Source organism: Larimichthys crocea, unplaced genomic scaffold (genome assembly GCF_000972845.2).
Source record: "Larimichthys crocea isolate SSNF unplaced genomic scaffold, L_crocea_2.0 scaffold268, whole genome shotgun sequence".
Classification (NCBI taxonomy): domain Eukaryota; kingdom Metazoa; phylum Chordata; class Actinopteri; family Sciaenidae; genus Larimichthys; species Larimichthys crocea.
The window spans coordinates 431,789-446,437 of record NW_020853535.1 but is presented as its reverse complement, the minus strand read 5'-3'; the positions used below and the strand labels follow the sequence as shown (position 1 = coordinate 446,437).

The following is a 14,649-nucleotide window of genomic DNA, read 5'->3' as shown; positions in this document are numbered from 1 at the left end:
CGAGTCCTCGGAGGGAGCTGGGCCTTCTATGTTAATTACAGGACAAGTGAGAGGGACAAACTCTTTCACTCCTCAAACGGAGCAGGCCTGGAGAGGTTTCCAGCATGTTCATGTATGTGTGTGTGTGTGTGTGTGTGTAACAGGCGCCTGCTGTGTTGCGAGCCCCCGCAGTAGAGAAAGCAGCTATTTCATCATTTCATGCAGCTCCTCCGGATCATTTCTCTCAGCAAACACAATTCTCTCACATATATTGAGGCTAGTTTAGGGAGGTCTAATCCAACACGATGCCACAAAAGAAAAATCTGCCCTGAGAGTTGCTGCAGACCATAAAATGAGACCTACGGCTTAACTACACATACGACCAGGGCACTTACAATGCAACACTTGTAGGTTTAATTGAACGATTTACTGAATACACCTGCCAACAGTGAAAAAAAAGCACTTTCTTCTAAAAACTGTTGAATACTCAGGCTGGCATTTTAAGATATATTATTTTTGATTTGTCAAGACATGACAAATCACTTCCACCACTCCCACACCTACTGCTCGCACCTCTCACACAAAACTGCAGGCTGCTATCGTTGATGTACACAAACACCTCGGATCAACGTGGCACGGAGCTGACACTGAACTGACCTGACATGATGGTGTCAGTGATGTTGAGGTTATTGAGCGACAGCCCCAAGGACTGACGCGAGGAGGACGAGGATGTGCTAGAGGTCTCAGAGGGTGGCCGGGCCGCCTTGATGGGCGTCGCTGTTGGTGTGGCGTTCCCGCTGGACTTGAGGCGATCGTTCTCCGCTTTCAGAGTCTCAATCTCATTCTGTTTAACAATAAAAGAATAAAAATTAGACACAACCTAACAGAAACTGCATTCAAGACTCTGGTAACACCAAGTAATACTCATACTCCAGAAGCAGACGGTCATTTCCCTGCATTTAGGCTGGCCGCTGTTGTTATTCTAAATCAGTATTATTGGAATTATGGGATGTAAGCAGCTTTTTGATCTTCAAGGCTCTCTTTGTACTGAGAGTAAGTCTCAGATAAGGAGCGTTACATGATCCCCAGATCTGAGAGGGAACTATAGGTTTCTACAGACAAGGCAATCCACAAAGAGCCACTTAACTGAGACATTTATGGCGACGTTCTTTGAACATGTGCTTCTTTTAAGACTCTGAAATGACGCAGCACCTCTGAACACTATACTTGGAACTGATGGCTGCCGTCTCATTGCAACACATCAATAGGAAATATATAAATATATCAAATATGTGAATTTTCAGAGAGAAAAGAAAACTTGACTCTGCATCTTTTTATTCAGCTTCATGGGCAATTAAACAATGCTCAATTCCATTTATTAAATTCATTTATTAATTGTGAGTTTTGGCGATGCACAGGTAAGTTGATGAGCTGGTGACAGATAGAAAGATTTTTTTGCTGATTTTTTTCTCTCCTGTTTTTTGCTTTATATTCTTCCACCAAAAAATATTAGACTTTCAGACTTTCAGGAATAGTTTATTTTGAGAAATTTTAGTTAGCTATCTTGCTGAGTGAGATTTAGAGCTTTAGCTTTATGCTAAGCTAACTGTCTGCTGGCTCCAGCTACATACTTACTGGACAGACATGAGAGTTAATCAATCTTCCTATCTAATTCTTAGCAAGAAAGAGAATAAGTGTATTTCTTTTAACACTATATAACTGTATAATTTTCATTTTTGAGTGTGAAACTGAAAACGGATCTGTCTGTCTGAGTTTAGAGGTGACTCTAAAGAAGATGAGTTTCTCTGGTTCTTGGAACTTGAAGAGACTGAAGGTCTGAAACAATATTATGAACTACAATTTTATCGCTTATCTGCAAAAGTGTTAGGTGCATAGATTTAATATGCAAGACTCTGTGTTAGTGTGTGTGTTTATACTGTGTGTGTGTGTGTGTGTAATCAGCTAGTTTGAGCTCAGCCCTCTTGGTGCCCCGCTGGTGCCCTGTCAGCCATCCACTAAATGCATTGTTAACTTCCTAACTGGTAGCTGTCATGCTCCAGCGCCTTCAGGGATGAACACACCACTTTAGCCTGGATAAATTGGAGGGAGTTAAGTTTTGCCTGTCTGAAGCACAGCTGAAAGTATTTCTTTCTCCGAGTGTGTGATCTCACCTGCATGCGGTTCATGGCCTCTCGAATCTGGTCAAGGTGGTGGGCGGAGCTAAGCGCCTCCAGGCGAATGTCTGTCAACTTGAGCTCCTTCTCCCTCAGCTCGTTCTTCAGCTGGAGGACGATTTCGGCCTCGGCTTCGGTGCATTCACACAGCCTGCAAACAGGGGTTAGACAGAGGGAGGAGGAAGGGGGAGGGTCACCTCGAGGGTTATACCAAACACACACACACACACACACACATTCTGGAGAGAAATATTACACACTTAAAGGAAACCAGAGAGTTCACGTTCAGAGGGAAGCTGGAGTCAGTGGTGAACCGCATGGGTAGGTACAACATGGAGGTGAATGGGGAACTGGGACATTTGGGACAGCCACTCCTTCCCATTTAGTTGTTCCAGTCGTGGTTCCCACAATACTTTGCAATGCTGCAGTTGTAATGAAGCCCTCCTTTAGTGTGCAATGTACAGTTGGTGCTGTGGTAGCAGTGCCATCGTCATGTATTTTGCATAGTAAACAGGCAGAGATCTAACACAACAACTAGAGTTAGATGCAATGCTATTTTGAGTAGCTAAGTCAGAAGCACAACAAGAATCTGTCACACTCGCGGAGTTCACTGAATGAACATGTCAACATGCTCTGCCTTTGAGAAAAAGTAATTATCTCACCAGCTGTCACACAGCACACCAGATGTGGACAGTACTTGCATGCTTGTTGCTGGTTGGCAGAATGGCCACATGTTGTCCCTTTACGGTGACACAGAGCCAGTTTGTTCTGGCATGAGTAAGCAAATCATTACTCCTCATCCTTTACAGCCTTTATTCAGCCGACTAATATTTTCATGAACTGGACACCTCAGAGGTCCTGAGGTCCAGAGTGCGAACCAGAGAGATGACCACCCCCGACATGCAGAGGTGTTTATGGCATTAAGATGCAGAACAAAGTCACACCAACACACCACACTGCACACACACTCCCTGGGAGCATGCCACACAGTGCCTATTACCGAGATCTGTGCTTGTAGACCATTTGACCGTTTTGCTTTTTCTTTGCCGTCCAAATGGGGGAGGACTTGCTATCGCAAACGCACTTGCTACAGCAGGTGGAGAGGCGTTAAAAAAGGAAGGTGAGCAGAGAGGTCAGAGAAAGAGGTGGAAGAACGGTGAGGTGAGGATTAGCAGACATTTGTGAAAACAAACAAAAGAAAAATAACAGTGGAAAGAATTTAGACTTCGAGAAGAAAAGGGAACAAAACAGCTGCCCATGTTTTCAGTTTGTATGAGTTTGTAATGACCTGTGTATATATGTGTGTAAGAGTGGATGCACGTGTAAAAACTCACTCCGTGGTGGACGGTGAGGAGCGCAGCGTGGCGATGCTGCCTTGCCTGTTGTCGTGCTGCAGTTTGGGTGAGGACGGCAGTGAGTCGGTCATCTCCTCCATCTCGTCGTGCGCTGACTGAGATTTGGTTTTCTTCTTGCTGAACGCCTGTTTGAAGGAGCTGCGTAACTGCAAGACAGATAGCACAAATACACAAGAGGGAAAGTCAATATCACAGCTCAGCTAACATCTACATTCACAACATGTCAGGTCCAATGAGATATATTCTGGTGACATCACATCCTGCCAGATCAGGAAGTCACGGCGTGCTGTTTCCAAGCAATGGTCACTGTCTGGTTTAAGTAAAGAGAGAGGCAAAAAGCAAGACTGTAAGTAAAGATGGAAATAAAGGACAGAGAAGGAGAAGCAGGCTTTTAATGACCCTAACAATTAGGGCTGAACAGGCAATCGAGATGAACAAGGGAAGAGGAAGGAGGAGGGGGAAACAAGGGGGCAGGGGAGGGGAGGATTGCCGTATCCATGCCGACGTTTCCAGAAAAGGGAAAGAAGAGGTTGCTCTGAGAGAGTGTAGAGGAGAAATGAATAAGGGAACAAAGGAGGGGAGGGAGGATGGGGGATAACCACAGCACACACACAGAAGACACTCTGGGAGCCACTGACCTGAGCCGGGATGGAATCAGCCACCTGAAGATGCAGAACACACCCAGCGTTAAGCCACGCAAAACACACACTCCTGCTTACTTGATGAGTGATTCAAGCTAAATGCTGCTCACGTGTCTCACAGTTAGTGCTGCAGCAAGGATGATGATAATGAAGATTATGATTGCACTCAGAGCATCTTTTTATCTCTGTGTTATCAGTTTGACATCCGATGAAAGGAGACGGATTTGCTTTTCCAAAATGCTTACTGGCCTGACACATTATGAGTCATGAGCCAGGCTGACACCCACTGCTAATTCTCAGTGTTTGGACAATAGTTGTTGGTGTTACTTTATGTTGTATGTTCAATAAAGCAAAGCTGGAACTTTTGCCACGTTTTATGTTGTTTCAGTGTTCATTTAGTTGTTTAGCCTGATGAACTTGGCTTTAGCATGTTGCACGGCTAAGTGACTACTACCAGGTTGGGCTGATGTTTGTCAAATGTTGTCTAATCTCTACTGAGAGACAGTCAAGAGAAACTGTGTGAACATCAAGCTTCAATTGAAGCCAGCTACATAATGAAAGGGTGCAGATAAGTGTTTCTGCAGGTCGATTTTCTTCATTGACTTTGTTGTACAGCAGACAGTTTGTTCTGTAATCCTTGTGTGTGTGTGTGTGTGTGTGTGTGTGTGTGTGTGTGTGTTATTGTTGTTTAAAGTTTGGGTTTTGTAGATATGATTGAAATTAGGATTAACTGAGGCTGAATTTATAATTAGGAAAGCTGTATTCTGTGATATGGTAGTTTTGTGCAGTTTGTTTAGGTGTGAACACAGTGTGCGTCACCAAACAGAGACATAATACAAGATTCAACAAGAAACTCATCACGCTAAACAGAACATACAAACGCAGTTCAAGTAAATTAATTTGTGCCCCATGCATTCTGGGAAAGGCTCCAGCATTCCCAGCTACCCTGAACAGGATGAGCAGCTATAGAAAATGAATGGGGAGATTTGAAAACTTCAGTGATAAAAACATGTTATATATTGAAGCCTGCACGATGTTTGCTCACGTGTATGCTGAACAATAATGCTGCTCTTTGACTTTGACTAACACAGGTCAGATGCTGCCTCTGTCTTACTGGAGAACACTCTATCTAGTCATTATTTCATGTCACTCTGTAAGCATAATCTTCTCCTTACTTACTTCTCAGTAACCTTAGTTCAACTCTATCCATGTCTCCAGCCATGTGTGCACCAAGGCAGAACTTATGCAAATGAATAATTAATTGCTGCTTAAATAAAAGATTGATTTGCATTCATGTGCTGGACTTGAATTTTCTTTGGGAAGGGGGTGCGATGTGGGGGGGGTCTCACTTAACATAGCAGGCTAGGGTGTCACTCTCAGTGGTGAACTTCTGGGCTGTTAGCATGCATTTCATTTCAAGGGCAGGCGTTTTGCATTGCAGCAGAGGATGAAAACTGGCTCTGGCTCTGTGCTCTTTGGCTGAGTCGGAACTTCTAATATGTCATGTGTCTGACTCAGGGGGCTGCAGCAAATAACAGCTCTCCAGCCAGGGACACTGAGCTGCTATTGCAGACTGAAGCAAAGAACAGTGAAATCAGAGAGAAGTGCAGAGGGAGAGGAGAGAGCCTTATGGTTGTGTGTTGCATTTTTAGATCATTTGGCTCTTTGGCCTTGATTTGTGGGTATTTGTGGACATGGTCCTCAGTAGAAGGGGAAACAGGAGACGGCGAACACATAAGGCTTGACTTACACAAAGCAGGTCCAAATACATCTGTGGCAAACTGAGCCATCAAAGAAACCAATGTTCAGACAGACAGAAGTTCAAATGAACTTTGTGGAATAAAGATGTATCCCGTGTCTTTAAGACCTTTAAACTTGAAGTCCTGTTGAGGGATTAAGAGCCTTCTCTAAAGTACTTTGTCAGTAGTTGTTGAGAAGTGAGAGTGCTTCTCTTTTGCAGACTTTCCCTCTTGACACAGAGATACAAGCAGCACTTCTCTAACCTCTGGGCAGCTATTGACCCAGTTTGAAGCTTCAGTATCCACGATATAAGTGGTCACTTCGCTTCTTTCCAGCCTAATTGCATGCTGCCTCAAAGTGTGTTTCAAACAATACTTGCAGGGTGCTTGACTTCACTTCTTGATCCTCCGTTGGCCCTTGCTGTTGACAGCAACTTGGCTGACAACCATCTCAGCACTGTAGCTTAGCAACGGGGACATGGTGGCAGACTGTGATGATGTTAGGCAAGGCGGGAATGGGAGATTTAGGATCTTGCAGATGACCTATGGGAATCCCAACATGCTCTGCCTCCAACTTAAAAAGTGTCCAAACACTTTTAATGTACTCGATCACAAGCAGTGACTGGAAACTGAACTGACCAATTATTCATCGCCTGAATCACTCACACAGCCGCACAAACTCCCACTTTAATAGCAATTTCACAAGGGGTGACATAAGGAAGAATTATGGAAATACAAATTACGGCAATGAAAAAGATGCATTGCCAGTTGGGGTAGAAATAATCACACCATTTTTGATTTAGAGTTTTGAGAGCTGAAACCAAACTCAGCCCTCCTGTGCTCATGGTTAGCTCAAGCTACAGCATATTAGAAATATTCAGCAACATTCTATGTTTACATTTCATGCATTTAGCTCATATTGAAGCTCTTCAGTCGTGCCTCCATGAAAATGCTTTTATCTATGTAAAGAGAAGATATTTAATGTTTTAATGCAGGCATATAGTGCATATCTGAATTAGCCTAACTAGTCGTTGAATAATTCATATGTTTTTAAAGTCTTCCACCACCAAATCCAACTCCTGAACAATGACCGAAGAACTAAACAAATGAATGGAAAGGTTTGAGTTGCATAACCTGCATGTAGAATTCAGTAGCAGAATGTGATTATTATGAGTTATTTACATGGTTTTATTTTATTTGTGGGAGTTTGCAGTTTGGCTTTCATATCTGAGATTTCGTTGTTGGCTCTTTCTTAAGTTTCTCCACCTACCCAGCTCTTCTTCTTCTTCTTTTTGTCCTCGGCGTCCTTGCCCAGACTGCCCATGCTGGAGTGACTGGCTGCGCTGTTAATACTGGACATACTTTCTGAGGAGTGCTGCCGTCTAATCCGCAGGTCTGGAAAAAACAAAATCTTTCTCAGTGCTTTGAAAAGATGAGATATAGAACGCTGATCCCCGAACCAAAATGCTTTGGATGGTATCGTCTTCTCTTTAAAGTTATAACCAATAACATGAGTCCTGACTGATTTGGTGCTTTGCTCTCAGATATTAAAATAAATACACATTTTCTCACCTTATTTTAATAAAGACATAACGTATAAATGATTTAAACTGGGAATCTTGGTATTGTCATTTATTATTTAAGAAGAAGGGGTGGGAGTTTATAAGTTATTCTTCTTCTCACTCCTTTTCGAATATGTATTTCTATGTTTAAATGTTTTGCCTTACTTTTATTTTTATTTTGGTTTGCATATTCGAAATAAACACTTCGATCAATCAATCTGATTTCATGTTGCACATTGTGTGACTAATTTTCCAACCGCATTTCTGATGAATGATTGCTGTCAGTTGTAACCTCTTTGACAAATGTGTTGCATTTCCTGTGAGTAATTCAGAGTAAAAGCATGTTTCACCTTTTAAACACTTATTGTGAACTAGCAGCAGTAGGAAATGTTAGTAGGTTAGCATTAGCAACAACTTCATACAGCTCTGATACAACTGTAACAGTGAGGCAAAAAATGACACTACGTTACATGTATGTATCGTCTGCCTCTGCCATTAACTATGAAAACAACTATATAGAGACATAATTGCTTAATGTAACTACACTGAAAGACTTTTGCTAGAGTTCCACTATGTTGGGCATAGCACACAAAACTGATTACACATGTGATTCAGGTTGGTTCTATAACTAATCAAGGCTTTCCAAAAGTGATCTGTGCAGCACAAACACTTCAATCAGGCTAAAAAATCCTTTCAATCATGGAACAGCAGGCCATTCAAGACCTCCTGAGAACCTCAGATGATTTGAGTTTCATCCAACATCCCTGCTGGTGCCTTCATTACCTTTGTGTAGGTGGTCAGGGCCGTTGAGCGCCACCTGGATGGCTGTCTGGGCGTCGGTGTTCTGGGTCTTCAGCGTTTCTATTGTTTCTCTCAACTCAGCCAACTCAGACTCCTGGAGAAAGAGGCAGTTTTTAGACTAAGGATGACGCACCAAATTCTTCTTTTAGCCAAATGAGTGGAACCAACACTGGAAACAAATTCTTAAATTTGTGCATTGGCATGGCTTTCAGTGGAAGGGAACGAGAGAGAAAAATGAAGGGAGGGTATTTTGAAGAAGATAGCAGTCTTCTAGAGGATTTGCCGCAACCCCGGCACCACCTGCTTAGAATAAAAAAACCTCAACTCTGTTGAACCAACACGATCAGATAGAGGGACACTCTATTCTGCTTTGCCCGAAAACTCACTGAGGGCTGCAGATAGGGTTTCTGCTTTAATTAAAAGTTGGTACGGCCTTGTTTAACAAAGACATCCCACCAGATCCCAGTCTGCTTTAATTTATAGAGGATTAAAAAGCTGCCAAGGCTCGTCAGCATTGTGTGTGTGCATGTGTGTGCATGTGTGAGTATTCATAATTTGTGGTAGGGATCTATCTTTGAACATATTGCTGCTGCTGTGTGATCAGTGCTTCAGTTCCTTTTGAGCTCTTCTGAATCCTCCTGTCGGTAAAAAAGTTGGCTTGTAAGAAAATATAGAAAAATTGACCTTGGAGCAGATAAATGCTGGAGGATTTCTGAAGAATTTACTGGTTTTAAATGACTTTTTGGGCCTTAGGTTCATGGAATATGCTGACCCCTTGCATGACTGTGCAAAACATAACAATTTTACCTGCCGGTAAAGCAAGAAGATTTGTAGTTAGAAGCAAGTCAAACAACTTTCGTTAAGGCTGGGAGTGGAAGTTGGAGAAATATTCAGGCAATAACTCAAAATTGTCTTCAGTAGAAAACCTTTCACACGAGTCAGGAACCGAACCGAACCAAAGATAAAAAATATCCATTAATCCGCAACCGCCGACCTCCACATTGTTACTTTCCACTGCAGTCTTTCAGTGTCAAACGGTTTCTAATCATTTCTTCTCCCTGTAATCCCTTTACCATGAAGTTCAAGTGCAGTGTTTTTCAAATTCAGGATTTAGCTCTTGTACCTTTTGTTCAGCAGTCATGGTGAGGCTCTGCAGACGGCAGGTCATGTTACTCAGGCTCTTCTCGAAGGCTGCCACCAGGTGAGCCTGGAGACATACAGAGAGACACAAATGAAGTGCTCAGTCGCTGGAACATTGGTGTTTGCTGAACAAACTATAAAAACTGGATTTAAAATGGTGAAAAAGAAGAATACTGTTTTATTCTCTTTAGAGTATGAAAAGTAGAAAAACTATATCTCAAAACATATATGGTATAATGAACACAGCTTATCAGTTGCCTATCTATAAATCAATATTCATGTTGAATATCCCTTGAAGAAAAGGCAGAGAATGAATAATAAGCTGGTCTGCTGGTTGGTGATGATAGCTTTGATGTGAGTTTTCACTTAACCCACAGACTAGGCTTGAGCTGTGAAAAGTTTGTTTGCCCACAAGTCTGAAAGCTCTTACTGTGCCCTCCTGAAGAGGCTCCCTGTACACTATAAAGAACCCCTGCTGGGATATCTAGCTTACAAAAATCCAGAAATCAACACGTTCACATTGAGTCATTCTCGGACTTCAAGTTCATGTCAAACGTGTTCAGAACAGAGTATTTGTTAGATTTGTTTTACATTACTTTGCTGAGAATTAACAATCACGCATGCTGCACAACCTCTTTCCGGACTAATACCACCAAGAAAACACTCAAGAGCACAGAGAGAATGATGTGGATGTCACAGATGCACACAGATCAAAAAAAGGGGCTGCCCTCCCTGACTTCATCTGTCACCTGAAGATGCAGAGGCGACACACTGAAGGGTGGCAAATGTTTTACGACGTCACGCCATCTGCTCTGCTGAACCTGTCTGTCTGTCTGAATGTGTATCCGGATTTGTTTACGCGTGTGTTTTTTTAATATATGTTTGCGTCCGGATGTCTGCTGAAGCCTTATGTTCATGGTTGTGTGTCCTTGTGCAAATCTGAGCCTGTAAAATTTGTGCGTGGACTGCCAGCTCATCCTCCCCTCCTTAGCTAGAGACCCTGAGACACCTGTCAGGCCTGGTGTGTCACAGAGAGGTGGGCAGTATGCCCAGACAGATCAGCCAATCTCTGCTTAACACAAACACACACACACACACACACTTGCGTCATAATATTTTTTGAGAACTTTCATTTAGTGAACAGTATTTGTTCCCAAATGTGCAACAAAAAGCTCTGACAAACTGAAAGAATTCCTCATCTTTCTGGTCTTACACACACACACACACACACACACACACACACACACACACACACACACACACACACACACACACACACACACACCCTGTGCTGCCTCTTCCACTCTGTGTCCCTGGCTGAATCAGCAAAGGTCTCGACCTTTAGAAATGCCAACTGTTCCAACTCATCTCTCCAGCTCCACATCTCTTTCCAACTCCACCTGTGAGCTCCGACTCAACACCCCCCTGCCCACCTGTCCGCCCTGTAGGAGGCTCTGATCAGATTCTAACGCGTCCCACGGTTGACCCATCTGTGCTGCTCTTGTGGCCCGGCCCAGGCGGCCACGCTTAGCTCCTGAACCCCTGTTTTTCTGACCACCATTCCGATCCTGGGGTCTGGGATAAAGGTTGACGGTGGGCCAGACCAGAGAACTTGACGAGGAGAAGTCATTGGTGCTGGTGCTGCCAGATGACACCGCTAAAGACACGGACGACATCTCAAGAGGGTGGTATGTGTCGGTGAAAGATGGATAACGTGCAGTCACGACTACGGTGGTCAAAGCCAGCACCTGCTGCTGGGCTACATTCTTTACAACGAGAAGGGGAGGCGACGAAAGGAGGAAGGGAAGGGGATGATAATGAAAAATCTAGCCAAAATGAGGGAGGAGTAACAGGAAGGGCTGAGCAGAAAGGGAGAGGCGACAAGGTTAGCGTGACACAGTGAAGGGTGAATAAAAAGAGGAAGGAGATAGAGCGGGGAGGCGGGGCTCCTGTGTGAACTCTTAAAACCGATTTAATGTCAGTCCAGGCAGGAAAATGTATCCCCTTCACAGGCTGGAGAAAAAAAACACTGAGTGGATCAACACTTCAGCAGTCAAGCACTATTTGCTCTTTTTAATCCCTTTAACACGATGTTGGTTTTAGTAATTCTGCTGCATTTTGATCAAATAAAACCAAAAACAAACACAATTAATGAAAATGACGTCTGTGGCGTACATAATCCAGAGCGACAAATATGTTTTTAATGTGAGACTCATTTCCTGTGAGCATATTGACACGGCGTAATACTTTATTTAAATTCAATTCAAAGAGATAATAATAATTATGTATGCACTGGCACAGCAAATGAGAGAGATCAAGATCAGATGACCTCAATCACTGAAGAATTTCCTCTGTGGCTCTGATGAAAACACAGGAGATGAAATGAAAACTCATTCAGCCAGTGTGAATTAAACACAAGACCACTCACACATCTTTGTCCCCACAAAATACCCTCTCTGTCTAACCTTTAAATATAGATTTGGACATCATCATGACTCAATTAAGATGATATTCAAGGTTAAACTTTGAGGGTTGGAGAAAATTCAACATTTGGATGCTTTAAGCGTTAAATGACAAATGACAAGATAAGGTCAAATATGCATTAAATTGAAGTCAGAACCAAATTGAAATGACCTATTTGTATACACATTATAGTATATAGTATCAAAGAATAAATGGCAAAGAAATTAGTGTTACATAATATTAGGAAGCAAAAAAGTCTTCTTGCTGAGAAGGTGACATCTTGAAAATACCACTTTTTCTCGACATTTCTCTTGATTTTTCAAGATATAAAACTTTAACTTCAAAAGTACAAAATGTACAAATGCATATATTTCTTCGTGTGCTCAGGAAAGCTCATGATTAAGCGATGTCACAGTGACTGGTTTTGGACTGTGGGTGGAGAACATGTGAGGACATTTCCAGTCACACTCCCCACTGGGAGGATAAGACCAGCTTATAGCGCCAGCAGCCCACCACGCTGTCATGTAGATACAGTGTGATCCAGAGTTTTTTTTTTCTTCTAATCAAAATCCAAAACCTCCCCAGAGTCTACCCACATCCCATATGTGCTGCACAGCTCCCCTGAGTGGAAGCTGTAAAGCACATATGGGATTCTGTTGTGCAAGTGTTTGCATATGGCTTGGCACAGTAAGGCATGAGACTGGTAGCTATTTTCCACTGTTTTCGACGCTCAGTGACCCTGTTAAAGGTTAGTCTATATCAACAACAGATATGGTCAAACACTGGAGTCTTTTATTGAGATTGTGTCTTGGGTTATATCTGTTTTGAAATCATTTAACTACACAGCTATGTTAGCTATGTTATACTATAAAGCTATGTTATAAAATCTATGTCACAAATGATTTGGAGCCTGCCAAGTGTAAGTTGTTCTCACACAGTCATACTTGATTAAGTCTTGAATGTTTTTTTAGCTTCTAATTGTTGCATTATTAACATCTCTTTTCTCACTTGTTGCAGGATGATGACAATAATGTTAGTAGCTTTTCAAACCAATTAGCAGTAAATACAGTATATAATTGATGACTGGTGATTATAAAATGATGCTTATAGTCCTCTCTGTTTCATGTAGCACCATGGTCTTTGGTGAAACGCTATCTTATCAAAGTGTACTGTGTACATGACAATAAAATTCAATTGACTTAAATTGCTGCACTAGCGGGCCTTTACTTGACTATTACTATACTGAACTGTGAAGAAACAGAAAGAATTCTCAATGAAACACCTCCCTGAAGGGACTGAACATCACAGATACTACAGTGATTTAGCACTATGCTCTTTGAGTATTGTCAGACTCACAATGGACAATCAGAGTCCGTCAAATACTGGTGCCATACGTTACCATATGTAACAACTTGACAACTGCAATTCGACAGCTGACAGTTCGGCCTGAGATCCAGGTGTGCTCTGATTGTAGCAGCTAATGTCTGATGGCAGAGATGAGGAGCAAGCTTGAGAAGAGAGGTAAGCTCAGGCTTTTTTCATTTTCAAACTTGTAGTCATCAACAGACCGTGACTCAGATGACTTCACTTAAGGGCATTTATTGACTCCTCCTGGAGCCACAAAACAACTTTTTTCATATACATAATTGATTCTGATGTGTAAAATCTCAGTGAGAATCAAGTAACTTCACATGACCAAAACCAACTAAAAGTTGTTTAACTGTCCCCACATAACTCTTACACAAAGTCGTCTTCATCTACTATTCGTCAGCCTTTCCTGCAGTTTAGCCTTCAGTTTCAGCTCTGCACAACTTTGTGATCAAAGCGTTGGACTGAAGCAGACCCCGTCTGTCTCCACGCTTGATCAGGCACTTGGCATTGAGAGAGATGGTGGGTGGGTGGGGCAGAGGCGAGTAACATGCTGGAGTTTGTCTATCTGCATCTCAGCACAAAGACAACTCCGTCTGAGGGTTGGAGGTCTCTGTATTTCACTCTGTTTCACCCACGCATGACGCACTTGAGTCTAGATTCACTTATCCTCATCTCCCTGTTCTCTTTCGATGTCGTCTACCTCTATTTGATTCTCCCTGCTTGGTTGAATTTGGGAGAGACTCCTGTTCTTGCTGAAACCCCCATCGGCTGAGACAAAAGAAAAATAGACAATCCTCTCTGTAGTGCAGACACACAAACGCGTAAGAAAACATCCCATCTTAGGAAAATCACACAAACACACACACACACGCATCAACAAAATCAAACAAGCAAAAACACAAATACACGCACGGTGGCTTCAAACAGAGAAAAGGAATTAGTGGATGTCTCAAAGATTTATATTCCTTCCAGTGCTTCGATAGGCAACACTTCCCATAAAAGCTTTTTTTGACAGCAGGTTATCATGCAAATGAGCCGGCTGTTTTGACGGCGAAGTAAACAAACTCACATTTGCAGCCAGCTGAGACGTCAGGGTCGCCACCTTCTCCTGAGAGGCGTCCAGCTCTCGGCGCAGCTTTCTGATTTGCTGTTTGTAGGGGGGAAAGAAAAGTACAGAGGTAAACGCAAGTATAGTTAACGTTCCTGAAATAAATAAAATAAAAAAACATAAAGAAAACTAAGACTGATTGTAATGCAAAGAGGTGTTGAACTTGCAACTCCCATGTTGATAACTTTGATGTAAAAAACTGTGCAGTTACATGGTAATACTGTGTAAAAAGACACTGGGGTGAAATGTGAACACAAAAGTGTGGGGGATTACCGTGGAATTTTGGACTGTTTGGCCCTTGATTGAAAAGAGAAGA

At 42.5% G+C, this 14,649-nt stretch overlaps 1 protein-coding gene across 8 annotated transcripts in view; it reads right to left on the bottom strand.

The window, feature by feature from the left end:
• nav3 (neuron navigator 3) overlaps nt 1-14,649 on the bottom strand; it is a 399,859-nt gene that overhangs the window by 11,412 nt on the left and 373,798 nt on the right. For 5 of the 8 annotated variants that reach the window (XM_019265607.2, XM_027275946.1, XM_019265602.2 and 2 more), the window contains 9 exons: nt 14,607-14,630; nt 14,295-14,372; nt 9,375-9,458; nt 8,234-8,345; nt 7,159-7,283; nt 4,147-4,170; nt 3,488-3,654; nt 2,151-2,304; nt 637-823 (listed from right to left, as the gene is read on the bottom strand). In XM_019265607.2, coding sequence (XP_019121152.1) covers nt 637-823; nt 2,151-2,304; nt 3,488-3,654; nt 4,147-4,170; nt 7,159-7,283; nt 8,234-8,345; nt 9,375-9,458; nt 14,295-14,372; nt 14,607-14,630 — 955 coding nt within the window. The remainder of the gene's footprint in view (nt 1-636; nt 824-2,150; nt 2,305-3,487; nt 3,655-4,146; nt 4,171-7,158; nt 7,284-8,233; nt 8,346-9,374; nt 9,459-14,294; nt 14,373-14,606; nt 14,631-14,649) is intronic. The other 3 variants (XM_019265603.2, XM_019265604.2, XM_019265605.2) reach the window with 3 other exon arrangements.